Source organism: Rhinatrema bivittatum, chromosome 10 (assembly GCF_901001135.1).
Source record: "Rhinatrema bivittatum chromosome 10, aRhiBiv1.1, whole genome shotgun sequence".
In the NCBI taxonomy this organism is placed as follows: Eukaryota; Metazoa; Chordata; class Amphibia; order Gymnophiona; family Rhinatrematidae; genus Rhinatrema; species Rhinatrema bivittatum.
The window spans coordinates 60,860,263-60,876,516 of NC_042624.1; the positions used below are offsets into that span (position 1 = coordinate 60,860,263).

At 40.4% G+C, this 16,254-nt stretch overlaps 1 protein-coding gene across 5 annotated transcripts in view; it reads left to right on the forward strand.

Moving 5' to 3' along the window:
- The window catches only part of CEP350 (centrosomal protein 350), a 358,722-nt gene that overhangs the window by 300,143 nt on the left and 42,325 nt on the right, over nucleotides 1-16,254 (forward strand). For all 5 annotated transcript variants that reach the window (XM_029617504.1, XM_029617506.1, XM_029617505.1 and 2 more), the window contains 5 exons: nucleotides 2,799-2,959; nucleotides 3,411-3,538; nucleotides 5,117-5,199; nucleotides 10,933-13,031; nucleotides 14,395-14,796. In XM_029617504.1, the coding sequence (XP_029473364.1) occupies nucleotides 2,799-2,959; nucleotides 3,411-3,538; nucleotides 5,117-5,199; nucleotides 10,933-13,031; nucleotides 14,395-14,796 (2,873 nt within the window). The remainder of the gene's footprint in view (nucleotides 1-2,798; nucleotides 2,960-3,410; nucleotides 3,539-5,116; nucleotides 5,200-10,932; nucleotides 13,032-14,394; nucleotides 14,797-16,254) is intronic.

The following is a 16,254-nucleotide window of genomic DNA, read 5'->3' on the forward strand; positions in this document are numbered from 1 at the left end:
TGAAAGCTTAATTCTACAACCACTTAATCTTTCAACACAAGTCTCTAAAGTTCATGTAGCTTCATGAAAGCCTTCCACACGTAAATCTTTCCACTTTAAGTGGACTAGATTTACCAAGTGGTGCACACAAAAAGGGTTTGACCCTTTCTCTTGCCCCACTCCTTCTTTACTAGATTACCTATGCCACCTTTCGGATTCTGGTCTCCAAACATCCTATGTGAGGGAACACCTAAGTGCCATAGCGGCATACCACAAGGGAATAGGGGACGCGCCAATAACAGCGCAACCCCTAGTAAGTCGGTTTATGAGAGGCTTACTTCACCTTAAGCCTCCCATTCGACCACCGGTCACTGAATGGGACCTAAATTTACTACTGACGAGACTCATACGGTCACCGTTCGAGCCTCTACATTCCTGTGATGAAAAATTTCTTACATGGAAAGTATTTTTCTTAGTAGCTATTACATCAGCTAGGAGGGTCAGTGAGTTGCAAGCTCTCGTCACATACTCACCCTACACAAGGTTCCTGCATGACAGAGTAGTCCTTCACACTCACCCCAAATTCCTACCAAAAGTAGTAACGGATTTTCACATCAATCAATCTTCTTACCTACTTTCTTTCCAAGACCTCACTCTCACCAGGGAAAGACAGTCTTACACACCTTAGACTGTAATCGTGCGCTAGCTTTTTACCTGAACCGCACAGCGGTCCATAGGAAATACACCCAACTCTTTGTTTCCTTTGACAAAAATAAACCAGGAGTTGCGGTAGGAAAACACTCTCTCCAACTGGCTAGCAGACTGTATCGAATTCTGTTATGAAAAAGCAAAAATTCCTCTCCAGGGGCGAGTAAAAGCACGCTCAGTAAGGGCTATGACTACATCAGTAGCACACTATCGTTCAGTGCTCATTCTTGACATATGTAAAGCTGCAACATGGAGTTCCCTTCACACCTTTGCAGCTCATTATTGTTTGGACAAAGAAGGACGACAAGATTCAGCCTTTGGACAATCTGTCTTAAAGAACTTATTTCCAGTATAACACCAACTCCTTCTACATCCAGCCTGCTGTGATTTCAGGCTGCCTCATTTTTTCCAGCAGTACACCAGTTGTTGTGCTTGTTGCACAAGTTGTATGCTGTTGGAATGATATAAGGATGACTCAGCCTGTAGCTTGCTAATCACCCATATGTGAGGACTATCATCCTGCTTGTCCTGGGATAAAGCAAAATTGCTTACCTTGCAATAGGTGTTATCCCAGGACAGCAGGATGTAGTCCTCACAGAACCCACCCGCCACCCCGCAGAGTTGGGTCCGATACGTTTTATTATTTTATTTTTTTAGCTCACGCATACTGCTACAAACGAGACTGAAGGGAGACCCCTGTGGCTGAGAATATCATGGCATGCTGGGCATACTCAGTAGGCTCAGTGTGCCAGCCAAAAGTTTCTAGAAACTTTTGACAGAAGTTTTCCGTATCAGGGCTCCATCAATGATGTCACCCATATGTGAGGACTACATCCTGCTGTCCTGGGATAACACCTATTACAAGGTAAGCAATTTTGCTTGACTGCATTTCTTAGTGCTATACTAAAGCAGGCCATCAACTGGAGGATAAAGTAAAGGCACATCAGGTTAGAGCTACCAAGCACTCTTAACACATCTTTGATTTGCAACCGCAGAAGAAATCTGCAAAGCAGCAACTTAGTCTTCTCTCCATCCCTGTCTTGATGAGGTTTCTAGACAAGATAGTGGTTTTGACTAGCAGTTCTAATTCAATTAATTGATTAAACTCTCCCACCAGTCTTTTCAAATCATGGGTTACAACTCAAATCCCAATAAAGCAAAAACAAATCTGAAGTTGTTTTGTTGCAACCTTTGGCTTAGGAGTCTCCATTTGTATGGCTGATATCATCCTGCTTGTCCACAGAGAAAACAAAGTTGCTTACCTGTAACAGGTTAAACCACAACAAATTTGCCCCACAATCCCACCTTCTTCCCCTTAAGAATTGAAGTTTATCTGGTAACTGAGGAGGCTTGCATGATGGTGGTTCTGTGGGAACACCCCGTGCTTACTCAGACTTTTCTGAGCTCTGTGAGAGCACATTCCGAGTCAGCGCTGTCAGATGACATCACCCACTTGTATGGCTGATGTGTTCTGCAGTTTGTGGGAATACCTGTAACAAGTAAGCAACTTTTCTTTCTCCCTTCTGTTTAGATACATACTTGCTTTGGACAGAATACAAAAAAATAACTTGTGTACAATAATTTTATTTTATTTTTTTATTTATTTAAGGTTTTTCTATACCGGCATTCATGAAAAGATCATATTTTGCCGGTTTACAGATAACAGGGGGTGCAAAAAACTGTTCTTTTAACAAGTGTGGAGGAAGCAAAAGTTACAATAAAACAGGGTTGTAGAACTGGGGGAGGAAGGAGACAAGGATAGCTGGATTTTATGGTATTAAAGGAGAAGCCTGCTTATCTTATATTTAAAACTCTTGATTTGCTTCATTAATGGGTTTTATTTAGATTAAGAGTACCATAAAAATCATCTGTGGTTAGCGTTTAGCTATAGTGGGAGTGCCAAGGGTCTACCTTTAAGAGAGCTGGGTTTTAATGAAAGATGAGTACCTTAGTGTATGAACTGGGGAGGGAGCTTATTTATTTATTTTCTGCTTTTTGGCACTTCAAAGTGGATTACATTCAGGTACTGTAGGTATTCATGTGATTGAGTGCCCTATAATGTATACACTATCATTATTCTGAAAGTTAATCATTACTAATATTTATTCCAGAAACCATGTCAGACCAGAGTGACATTGAAAGCCGGATCTGGGCTCTAAAGGAAGAGCTGAGGAAGAGGAAAACTATTGTGGATCAGCTAAAGAAAGAACAGAAGAAAAGGCAGAAAGAGAGACTGAAAGCCCAGGAGGCTAGTCTGATTAAACAACTGGAGGTTAGGAGTAGCAACTTGGGTAGAGGAAAGAGGGGGTTCATGCAATACCTTTTCAGTGTTGTAACTGACGTGTGGACAAATGATTGGAGAGGAGCAATAGGGAGAGAATATCGTATTAAAGCTATTCTCATCACACTCCTGATTAAATGTAAGGCATTTGTATCATGGTTGGTTAGGGTAATGGCATAAACACCTGAGCCCTATTCTCTTGCATGATTGTGTACAGCATCGTCATGAATCAATAGTCCACTGTAACAATCTTAAGGGCAACTTCTTTTCTCTCACTCTCCATGTTATAATACCACATATCTGGTCTCTCTGTAGCAACTTTGTATCATGGTAGGTTGAGCAGAAAAATCTGTGATTATTCCTTTGTATTTCTGAATTCATTTTTTTAATGGTCTTAGAAAAGTGCAGAATATTTAACTATATATTTTATCTCCATGTACAGTCATATGATGAGTTTATCAAGAAGACCCAAGCAGAGCTGAGTGGAGACCTAGAGACTGTGGCAAAGCCACAAATCAAGACACCATCAGCTACTGAGAAATCAAAAACTAAATCTCCCCAGCTCCCCAGGTACTGGATCAAACAGACCAGCAGAAGCATAAGAATGATAACTGACTCACATAGAGTTAACCTAACCTTTTGTCAGTTGATAGGAAAGGACCATAAATATCAGATCAGCATTCTCCTATCATATGAAGCAGACTCTCTAGAGCTTTGACAGTCCAAGATGACTTTATTAGGATTTGAAAATGAATAGTTCGAGTGAATATAATTTTCTGGACTAGTTAGAAGTATTTTTGGGGCGTTTGTTTCAAAGAAAAAAACTTTATTCCCCTTTTTAGGGGTCAGAGAACATTTTTCCAGGTATTGCATTACAAGGAGCATGTCACAAACCAGTGCTTGTCTTCTATAATTCAGTTCCCTGCTGGGATTGCATTTAACCATTGCCATGCAGATTATTACCACACTATCTTTCATCATCAATAAATCTGTGAGTATTCAGAAAGACAGTCTAATTAAAAGTAGACTGTAAAAACAAAACTACAGTTTTATTTGTACTGCACACATAAATATGCAAGTTCAAACCAGCTCTGTTACTCCTTAGGCAGGCTGGAGATGTGGGAGTTTCAGTAATCACACATAGAGGCAAGAATCAGGGTTCATGTTATTGGGTAAAGGAAGAAGCTGTGAGCTTTGGTTTGTGGTCCCTGGCCAAGAATAGTCACAGAGATGGCTGGACTAGATATGTTTGTGGGGAAGATTGTTATAAGTTAGGGAGGGAAAAACTTGGGTAGTTGTGAATGAAGGCTCATGGCACTAGGTCAGTAGAGGTGAATTCTGATTGAGGTGAAAGCCCAAAAGAGTAGGAGGAAACTGCTAAGTCAAGAAAAAGTTGATACGGATTACCCCAATACAAAGACTGGTTTTGTCCTTGGTCTTACCAGTGCTGAATGCTGCTATTGTATAGTGGGGCTTTTGTCTGATGATTTAAGATTCCCCTGGAATAGTGCTGTAGATTACATGAAGTACATACTAGAATTCTGTTTATCATAAAGATGTACAGTGCAGTAACAGTAATTTCTGGGTATTAGAGCAATGAGAACATATTTCTAAGATAAAGTACCATGTAGTCCACTTGAATGCACATAAATAAAGGTTAACAAACTAATATAATACATTTCTTAACTAGCTTTCAGGAGGTCAAAGCAGGTTTTAGAACTTTTGAAAGCTAGTCAAGAAGTGTATTGTTTAATAAATAAGTATCACTTTAATTTTTGGTTTGTTGACCTTTGTTTCAGTATATTCATAAGATACAAACTGGATTGCTTCCTATCCCAAGTTCTGAGAGTACAAGCCTGTAATTCATGGGCTTTCTTCCTGAGTTGTCCAGTAACCTTTAACACTTGCTTTCAGACAAAGTATCTTCAGAGTATCTTTCTGTTTGGTGGTGTTACCCTTTGAGGTACAGCCTCTGAAACATAGCAAATAAAACCTTCATCAGACACTGAAAAGAGTCTTTTGATTTCATATACATTTTATCCCTCACAAATTTAAGAAATTATGGACATCTGCATTCTAGTTTTAAGCAAATTTTGTAGCACATGCTACCAGTCATCTTATGCATTTATGATCTTTTTCCTGCCATAGGCCTGAAACAAGAAAGAGCCAGAAGTTATTGAGTGAGTCTGAACGCTCCCGAGGGTCCTTAGAGTCCATTGCTGAGCACACTGGTATGTAGTTGGGAATAAATAAAAATTCATGCCAGATAAACTATGCCACCCCTATTGATACAAAAAGTGGTATTGTCAGAAAATTTTCATTGTAAGAAATCTTATTAACTACAGTGGCAGAAATACTGTTCTTCACCTGGGCCAGAGGATGCCTCCAAGAGTTCCAAGGATTACAATCATTCTCCATGTAAATAATGGGAACATTGATAGCTTGCAGTTATATGCACTTGTTTGTTATCCAGTGATTTAACATTTTTTGTTTGTGATTAAAGCCTCTTTGTATACACAATTAGAGACCCACAGCAAGGACAGGCTCCTATTTTTTCTAACCATAAGCAACAAAATATCATCTGCCTTCCTTCTATCCATGCCCCAAGGATCCATGCTTCCTTCCCTACCTGGCCCTGAGGAGCTGTATATGGCCTGCTTCCCTTCCAGCACTCCCCACTGAGAAGCCTCAGGAAGGGATACTTCCCTCCTGTTTTGTCCTAAGGAGTCTCAGTAAGCCTGCCTCTTTCCCTGCCCAGCCGAGAGAAGCTATGCTGCTCTCCATTCCCTGTTAACCCATCAGCCAGGCACCCTATCTGTGGATTTACAGCAAACCATTTTGTATATTCATTTATAGTAGCTGAAATACCTGTTCTTTGCCTAGGTTGCCTTTGATTAATTGCAGTATTTATTTTCAAGAGCTTAGCACATCATATTTAGGTGAAACATATTGTTTTTCAAAAAAGCATTTATTTTTTTATTTAAAATTATTTGTATACCGCCTATACAATGGGAGTTAGATCCAAGCAGATTACATGTTAAAACATACATAAATTACAAATAAAAGGAGTGCAGTATCAGACAAAATTTTCTTACATAAATTTAGAGCGGTTAATACAAGTTAAAAACAAAAACAAAAAAACTTAAAGTAGGGGATATAATGTGGAGGGAATTAAAAGAGAAATAAAACAACTTAAAGTAGATATGAAAGTCAAAGAATTACGATAGTTTAAATGCAACAGTACATAGTGGGGTTTTAAGAGCTTTTTTGAAGTCTTTAAAGGAAGAGAAAAGACTAATATGGTGAAGAAGTGAATTCCATAAGTTTGGGCCTGCCACTGAAAAAGCTCGGTTGCGGGTGATATCCATTCTGGCTGCTTTAATAGTGGGCACTTCAAGGAGTAGAGCACAAGTGCCAGGCTGGTTGATAGATTCTTAGGAATGAACATAGCCAAACGGAGGAAGGGTTATAAATAAGGTTATGTAGTATGGAAAGTACTTTATATTGTATGTGGTATTGAACTGGTAACCAGTGAAGAGATTGTAGGATGGGTGTAATATGATTTATATGAGGAGTCTTAATAAGTAAGTGAGCTGCAGAGTTTTGTATTAATTGAAGCGGTTGGATGGAAGAGTGCAGAAGACCGAAATATAAAGTTACAGTAATCTAATGTTTTTAGAATCAATGATTGTGGGGGAGAGGAGAGAGAGGAGCCCGAGGAGGTCAGCTGTTGCTCTTTTCCCTTGTTGGAATTGCTTTATTGCTTGGGGACTGAGACGCTGTCTGGATCCCGAATACGGTACCTGGTTGCCTGATTTCGACGCTGACCGGACCCGAGCGAGGGGAGGAGGCCTCGCCGACGTCATCAGGGAGGGACCGGAAGGTCTTCAAAAGCCGGCCCCTCCTGCGGCGCGTAGGTGCCGCTGGCGCGTCGCCCAAGCTGCGCGCGCCTAAGGGGCACGCGGCTTGGTTTGAGTTTTTACCTGGCTTTGAATTTTCACTTCAGAGAATAACAGGACATGCCCATCAACTGTAAGTGACTTTTTACACTTAATCTCTTCTGAATCTCTCTCCTTGACTCCCCCCGAGCCAGGGGAACAATAAGAATTAAAGTATTGAAGGAACATAAGAAGGGGGAGCCTGAATTTTACCTTTAAAGATTTCTAAATAGCGTTATGCCTCATACAAAAAGAAAGGCTCGTTTAAGGGAGACACAGACGTCATCTCCCTTATTAACACCTACGCAGCCACAAATCTCCTCCTTCTTTAATGTTACAAATGGTACATGAAGCTTCAGAGCGAGAAGCAACGGAACTGGTCAATAATATATCTTTGACCCCCGGTGCCCCTAAAACTCCTTCTCCACCATTAGCTAAAGAAAGAAATACCTGCTAGTTCTACTGAGGATGTAGATCTAGATGGAATTTTTATGTCATCTAAGAATGGAGAAAAGAGTAGAGACCTGGCTGAAGGGGAAGAGGTTGAATCACAACCTGTCATGAACATACCCCTACCGCAGAAACATCTGGAAATAACCATGGATACACTATGGACAGCTATTAAATCATTGGAACTGGCTATCAATAAATTAACACAGATTACTGCAAACTCACAACATAAAATAATGAATGTGGAAAGTATGGCTTGAAACTGGAATATATAGAAAATCAATTAAAGTATTCCAATTTAAGAGCCTTGAATTTCCCTAAACAAGATTTGATACCTGCAGTAGATATGTTTAAGGAGTACATGTTAAATGTATTAAAAATACCTAGCCAAGCTTTACCAGCATTAGACAAAGCTGCTTATATTTCTGTGAAATCAGGTAGCGGAACACAGGAAAGATGCAGCCAGAAACCCTAAATTTATCAGAAATAATTGAAACATCAATAGATACGGAGATACCACTAATGTAGCTCTAAGTGTTATCATTTGTTTTTCCTAAAGAGAGAGATACCGTGTTGCGTCTATTTCTGAGAAATAGATTAGAAAAATTCCATGGATCCAAGATCTGGATATATCCAGATCTAACAAGATCCACTCAGATTAGAAGAAAAGAATTTCTGAAATTAAAATCAGAGGTACTTCTTAGAGGAGCTGGATTTATTTTAAAACTTCCTTGTCGCCGTGAACTTAAATATATGAAGCATAAATATGTGGTTTTTTGAAACATCTGAGTTACAGGTTTTTTTAGATTCACATCCCCCCCCCCCCCCCCCCCGCCCCTAGTACAGGACCAGGTTTGGTGCAATAGATAAGATACCATTGTATCCTCTTGAATAAGATCGAGAGGAGGGAAGATATCTTCCTCTCTCTTTCAATATAATAAATATTTCTTATATAATCGCTCAGTAAATTGTTTTGCCCTGGGATTTCCTGTGATGTAACAGAATGATTTAAATATTCAAATATTGTTTGTGTAATAATCATTACATGTTTGAGTTCTGAATGTTGAATCATCTGTATAAATATACAAAATGTGTTTTGTGTAAATTATTGGAAATGTAAAAATTAAAAAAAAAAAGAATGAATGATTGTAATACTAAGTGGAAATCTGAGGGACATAGTAATGGTTTCAGTTTTCTGAGTAAATGAATTTTATAGAAAGATTTTTTCACTACAGCGGAAATGTTTGCGTTGAGAGATAATTTAGAGTCAATCAGTATTCCAAGGTTTCATGCACAATTGGTTATAGTTATGGTACAGTTTTCGAAGATAAGTTTGAGTGGGGGACTAAGAGAAGTATGAAAAATTGTAGAAAGAAGCACTAATTCTGTTTTTGAGGCATTCAGTTTGAGGCGGTTGTGAGATAACCAGGTTTTTATAGTTTTTAGGTAAAGGTGAATTAAAGATATTTTGCCAGTAATTGGAAAAAGGAACAATAAACTGAATGTCGTCTGCTTAAATTTTGAAATTAATGTTTAGATTTGTAAGGAGATGACAAAGAGGAAGTAGGTATATGTTAAAAAGAATAGGCGATAGGTGTCCCCCAAGGCTCTGCTCTGAGTTAGTCTGATACCATGAAGAGGAGAATTCACCAAGATTAACTTTCTGGAGACTGTCAGAGAGAGAGGATTTAAACCATTGATGAACAGTCCCGGAAATACCTATGTGTTGGAGCGCGGACAGAAGAATATCGTGATTAGGGTGTCAAAAGCTGCAGAGATTTTGGGTACTTGCCAGGTTCTTATGGCCTGGATTGGCCACTGTTGGAAATAGGATGCTGGGCTTGATGGACCCTTGGTCTGACCCTGTATGGCATATTCTTATGTTCTTAGATATTGAGAAACACAATAATGTAATCGGTGTTGATGTCAAAGCCACGGAGAATAGCGTCAAAGGAAAAGAGAAGAAGGGATTCAGTACTGTCCTTTTCTAAATCCGTGTTGATTTGGGTGAAAGAGATTATCATCAATTTTGTAGTCCATCAGTTGATGAAGGACTACTGATTCGATGATTTTAGCTATAGAAGGTAATGTAGCTATTGGATCAATCAAAGGGATCAAGATTTTTCTTTTTTGGAATTGGTAGGATGGAGGTTTGTTTTAGTGAGGATGGAAACATACCAAATGTAAGCGAGGAATTGACTAGTTTAGTTAAAAATGGTGAAATGTGTTCTTTTATCGCTTTTAATAAATGTCCCAGAGCATGGGTTGAAAGGACCTTTAGAGGATTTTGACTTTGAGATAATGCAAACAATCGTGTCTGGATCGGTAGGTTTGAAATCAGTGACGGTACAGATCGGTGCAGGGTGGTTGAGATGAGGGATCATCAGGTTGTTAAGTTCTGCAGAAATGTTTGCAGTTTTCTCCTTGAAATGATTTGCTATGTTATTACAAAAGTCATTGTTTATATGGTCAAAGGCATTATGGTGAGTTGGAGATTTAACAATATTGAATACGGTGTGAGGATTGCCATTTGCAGCCTGTATTTGACAAGCAAAAAATGATTTTTTAGTGAGTTTGATTTCTTTTTTTATATTTATGTAAATAAGAGTAGAAGGCTTCTTTGCTAGGGGGAATGGGATTTTTACGCCAGTGATACTCTGTCTTAATTTTTGTCGCATTTTTCGAAGTGAGTCAGTATACCAGGATGTTTTTGGTCTGTTAGAAACAGTGTAAAGTATTTTTGGAGCAACAAGATCCAAATTTCTGCTCTTTACTGGATAAAAAATTTCTATGCAGCTCTCAGCTTATTTTAGCCCTGCTTGTCCACAGATAAAGCAAAGTTGTTTTTCTATAATAGGTGTTCTCCATAGACAACAGGACAAATCAGTCACACAATCCCATCCCGCCTCCCTGTAGAGTTGAAGCGTAGCTAGTGAAAAGACCAAGGAGATTCATGTAGGACCTCTGTGCATGCTTAGAAAGGTTTTATTTTTATTTTACCTTTCTGAGCTCTGAGAGAGCATATCTGGGCCAGCACCATCAGGTGACATCATCCACTTCTGAGACTGATTGTTCCTACTTCTACAGAGAGCACCTGTTACAGGTAAGCAACTTTGCTTTATAAAAAGCTATAGTTTTATTTCCTTGCTGTAATATCCCATGGCAGTTTCTACATTCTGAGTGCTATAAGAAACTGTTGTGATCCCCATCTCTTGCCAGTTCTGCCTGAGAAACTGGACATTCACCATATTATAAAGCTACACTTTTAATTGATATGATGCTTGAAGGTTTTACTGATATTAGGAAATCTGCTCAAAGTTGATGGGATTGGTTTCTTTTTTTTTTTTTTTTTTTTTTTAACCATTGGAGTTTTACTTTAGTCTTTATCATCCTATTCAGATATTTATCTTGATGTCTATCCTTGCAATGTCTGGTGTTCACTTCCCTATCCTTATCCTAAAGTTTAGGCCCTAAACATAGCATGCTTTTAATATTAGAATGTAGTATAATAAATTATATAGTGATAATTAGGTATTCCAAAATACTTTAATTTTCCTTGTTGCTTTTATGCTGCAGTGTCACTGAGCCCTGAAAATTCACTTTCTGTGAGTGTGAAAAAATCGGCCAAGGCAGAGATCATTGCAGAGGAGTCTTCCCGCAGTCATTTTCCTGTCCTTGAATCACCAGTGAGATCCAGAACAGATCTGCTTGATACTCTTGACAGCCCACCTTCTTCACCCAAAAACCTACAAGAAGGTAACAGAATAACAGAAGTCTTGACAAGCAGGTTGGAAGAGGTATCAGGCGATGAAAGCATCATATCCAGTCACAGATCAGACATACCAGAGGAGATCAAGATTTGCAGGTCAGAAGAGTCTGAGGTTGAAGATGTTCATAATCAACACTCTTTGAAATCTGATCCTGTATTGAGACTAGACCAAGGACAGAAAAGTCCCCCCAGTACAACTCTACAACCAGACTTGCTGTTTGTTTCCCAGCAGCATATCAGTGCTGTGCTCGACTTGGATATTGAAAGTCTTCAGAAGAAAGAAACTGGTTCAGAGGATGTAGGCAATAATCAGAGCATTGCCTCAGAAAAAACTAATGGCCATAGCAGGCAGAGAAAATTAGAGGAACGCCCTTATTCTGAAGACTTCAACGTGCTATCTGTTAGGAATGAGCCTTTATTTGAAAGAACTTCTCAGGGTGATGTATATAAAGATGATTTTGAATCTTCATCTGCTAGGTCCACAAAAAAAGAATTACAGGGTGAGGGCCATGCCAGATTACAGTCACTGAGAGAGAAATCCCTGAGTACAAGAGCCTCAAGAAGTGGATCTACCAGTTTTGGTAGTGATGATGAAATCAGCGAACATCTTAGTGAAAAATTTCCATCTGTGTCAGGTAGCGTCCATTCTGAGAGGCTGCTGCAACTCATATCTCCTACAGAGCTCCTGAAGGATAAGGAACGACATGATGTACAGGATGAAACTGGCCCTGTTGCTTTTTTCACGCCATCCGCTACTACTCCCAAGGATGCAGATAGCCTGCAAGGTTTTGAACTTGGCGAAAGAATCCTGGTTAGCAATCTTCATCCTGGTACATTACGATTTAAAGGAACAACTCAATTTGCCAAAGGAGTCTGGGCAGGGGTAGAGCTGGATAAATCAGAAGGAAACAATAATGGGACCTATGATGGTGTGAAATACTTTGATTGCAAGGAAAAACATGGTATCTTTGCCCCACCTCATAAGATCTCACATGTCCCAGAAGACATTGATGCTGCCTTGGAGACAGATGAAGATGAAGATTCATTCTTTGATGACACTCCACTTCCACAGAAAGGTCAAGATTGGGAAGACCAAAAGGAATCTAGCCCAAGAAAGGATGAAGAGGAACAGAGAGAGAATACAATTGTGAACTTTTCCCTTGGAGAAACCCCAGCTGTCATGACTGCTGTAGAAGCTCCCATGGTGGAAAGTATTAATAGGGAATCCAGCTCAAAAGATGACAATAGTAGGGAGACTCATGCAGTATTGGGGTTGGTAACCTCAAATCATTCACAGCTTGAGAGTCCAGGTCATACTGCTGAAGATGAGAATGACTTTTCCCCAGCTGTTGGTGTTTTGGAATATGCATCAGCTATCATGTTAGAGGACAATTTAGATAAGTTGTCCACTGAAGAGCTGAAGAAGCAGCAGGCCTTAGTGATAAAACCTACTGTAAATGCTGACACATTGGCCCCAAGCATCATGGCAAAGCCCTCCACTCCTTTGCTGGACTTGCTGACCAAGGAGAAGGATCAATTAGAAGCTCTGCTCTCAGTGCCAGCCACTGAGGAGAAACAGCTACACCTGGCCCAGAAGGACGAGAATGAGCCTGTTGTACAACAGGAGAAAGTAAGCCTATTAACAGATAGTCTTCTGCAGAATTTTCTAAAGGATGCTGTTGTCCAACTGCAAGAAATTCAGAAAGTGCGTAAAGAAAAAATCCTACTTAATAATGAGGAATTGCAGAAAGAAGATCTGCAGCAGCAGGCATCATCTCCCAGAGTAGCCCTCCGACAGCTGGCAGTGCCAGAAGAGAGAGCTGCAAGGCAGCAAAGCTCGTTCCTCATCACTGAGTTAGAGGATGAGCAGGAAGAAGCTGCTTCTCCAGACCTGTGTACCAGACCGGTGAGTAAGTTTGCCAGAACTTTTATTAAGCCTTTTTTAATGTTTGGTTACAAGGATATACTTGATCTGACAAACTTGTTTATGTTCTTTCTGTTTATCCAAAATACAAAAAAAATCACATTTACCCAAATAGAAAGGCTTTTGTGTGTGATGACAAATTGTTCTTGAGCCCACAGTGAGTGATATGAAGCACACCCCGATAAATCCTGCCAAATCAAGAAGCAAAGCTGCTACCACAAATCCTGAATTATATGTTGAGCCAATCCTATTTTTTTAATTTCACTGCTCTAAAGCATTCTGACATTGTCCTATTTTGTCAAAGTGTGAAGAAACTAGACTGGCTCAACATACCACTCATGGCATGAAGTTGGTAGCTCTGAAGAAAGGATGTACATGTGGATCCGTCCCAGAAACTGAACACATTTCTGAGAATTTCATGAGGCACAGAATAGAAGGGCCTTACTTTTAAAGGATTAAGCCTTGATCCCTAGATTTTAGGGATTGGAAGTTGATTGCAGTTTGAGGGTCATTTTTTAATGTTAGGGGTTATGTAAGGTGTTTTAATCCATCACTGGGTTATAATAACGCTTGGGGATAATTGCATGGGGCTGCAGTTGCTACCCTTAAGAGAAACATGGGGTTAACCTGCATGGCACGACAGGTATTACTATAAGTAGCTTGCTGGGCAGACTGGATGGACCATTTGGTCCCTTTTCTGCTGTCATTTCTATGTTTCTGGAATAATGTTTAATTGAATTTGCTTCACCAGCCCTCTAGGTAAAGTATTGGTGGATTAGTTTTGATGGGTATTGCTTAACTGTTATTGTTTGGTAAACTGTGTTGGGGTGGGGGGGAGGGTGGCATTTTCGTATGGTGCTTTTGGAGTGCTCTTGAGTTCCCATTCTAGGCAAACCTTTCATTCTGCATATGGTGGCACTGAGATCAGAAAATAATAAACTCCTGCAGCTAATAGGATTAGTAAATTTCCAAAACTTCATATGGGGTATTCCCTATCGTAGATGGATGTTGATCACCTACAAAGGTACAGTTTGGGAGTAAATTAGGTTGTCAGTGTTTAATTTAAAAAAAAAAAATTATTGAGAACGTTACAATTCTTCCATACCTACTGCTGAAAGACAGAAGTAATATCAAACCAAAAAAGTATTTATATAGATCATATAGTACAGAGAGACTAATATTTCTTTTCACAAACATTAAGCAAAATGTAAACTCTTCTGTGAGAATTTTGCTCAAGCACTGTGACCTGGTTGGATTGTCTCCAGATTCCCAAGATACCTGTTTGGGTATACATTCTATCAGATCTGTGATCCTTCTGTGACAGCCTTCATTTGTCTGTTTTCAGGAAAGCCCTGTGTTTGGTGCCAGTGGACAGGAAGAGCTTGCTAAGCGTCTGGCGGAACTGGAGCTCAGCCGCGGCAAGTTCTTGAGTGTTCTTGGAGATGACCAGGACTGGTTCGATGAAGACTTTGGCCTGAGCTCCCACAAAGTGCCACAAAAGTCATTGGAAGAGGTGAAGCCCAAGGTAGAGTTGCAGAAAGCACCAAAGGTTTTCGAGGAACCATGCCTTGCTGTCCCCCACACTGCAGCAGAGGTAGAAGATCTGGTGCGTACTGCAGCAGAGGAGCTGTGGAAATGGAAGGAGCTAGGTCATGACATTCAGAGCCTCAGCATTCCTCCTGAGTACCTGGGAAGCGCTGCCAAAGAGCAAGATATAGAGAGCATTGGCAAGCAGGTCTATAAAAAGGTATGCTACACAGGTGTAAAGAAATATAAAGATGATGGAGATACGTAATACATATGAATCTGTGTAAACATTCAGTATTTTATACAGTAGTGTGTAATGTGCTATTAGGAAGCAGAGCAGATGTGTAATAAATAAAATGTCTTTGACGCCACTGAACCCTAAATATAATATCAACATGTTATATATGTGGCAAGTATCCGCCATTCTACTCCTCTATACAAACGCTGTTCCCTGTGCTTGCACTCATGTGCAGACTTTCTGCCCTGCCTTTGCATCCATGCCCTAACCCTTGGTCCTATTTCTATTTCAATACACCAGCACTCATCTCCTATCCTGCTATCATGCTCTTCCTCATCCCTGCGTCTGCTTTCTTTATTGAAACAAAGGTTGATTGTATAAAGGAATAAATTCATTCTCAGAAATGTATAGTGTTAAGCCAGGAATTGTAACTGTGAAAATAGTTTATGCTAGTGCTTCCCAAACCTATTCTAGTGAATCTTCCCTCACCGCCCCAGCCAGCTTGGTTTTCAGGGTATCCACAATGAATATATATGAAATAAATGTGCTACCTTATCCTGCCAGACCAGACCGACAGAGGCAGAGAGCAACGGGTTTGCTGATGTCACCCTATATCGGGTCCCATGTGTACCTAAGGCTTATAGAATTTTCTTCTTTGATCAGATACTAAGGGAGCATACCCATGCTTCTGGAGCCAGGATTTTTGGCCTGGCAGAGAGAGATTATTGGACTCCTGATAATAGTATCCTCTGGACTGAGGGATGCTGGATTGTATTTAATCTCATCTCTTTTTCCCTTCTCCTCCTGCTTCCTTGCCTCTCCAGCTGCTGTTGCAACCTCTTAATAAAGTTTAAAGAAAAAATAAACAGAATCAGCAGCAGGAGGACTGAGCGACCGGCTGAAACAGTTTTGCAGCCTGGATTCCCGCCTTCCTAGTGCCTCCACAAAGGGGAGCTGTGTTGGCATTGGTTGAGCGTAGGGTGCGTACTGGGTCTTATGTGACATGTGGTGTGCACCATACAATTGCAGGCACCAATGGCCATTGCTGTGTTTGTTCAGAGGATGGAGGGGAAGCCAAAGGTCAGGATTTGGCTGCACTAAAGAGACAGGGTGCAGCCATGACCAGATAATGTGATGTCTGGCACAGTGGCTATTTTGGAGCCATGTGGCTGCCTAGGCAAGTTGGAGATGGAGCCTCCATGTTAACCCCTGCTGTCTTAGGAGAAGTGCAAGGCATTGCTGCTGGATCTGATCCAGGGGCCTTGGCAGAGCCTGTGTGTCACCTGCTGGGCTTGTTTCCTCTGCCTCACCTTTTCCCCAGAGTTTGTGCTTTTATTATACCAGGCCTTCTGCTTAAAGCAGGGTGCTAGTGTGGGTGCTTCTCCTCATCCTAGCACTTCCCACGACCATGGGAACCAAATAGCACCAGTGAGGAAACAC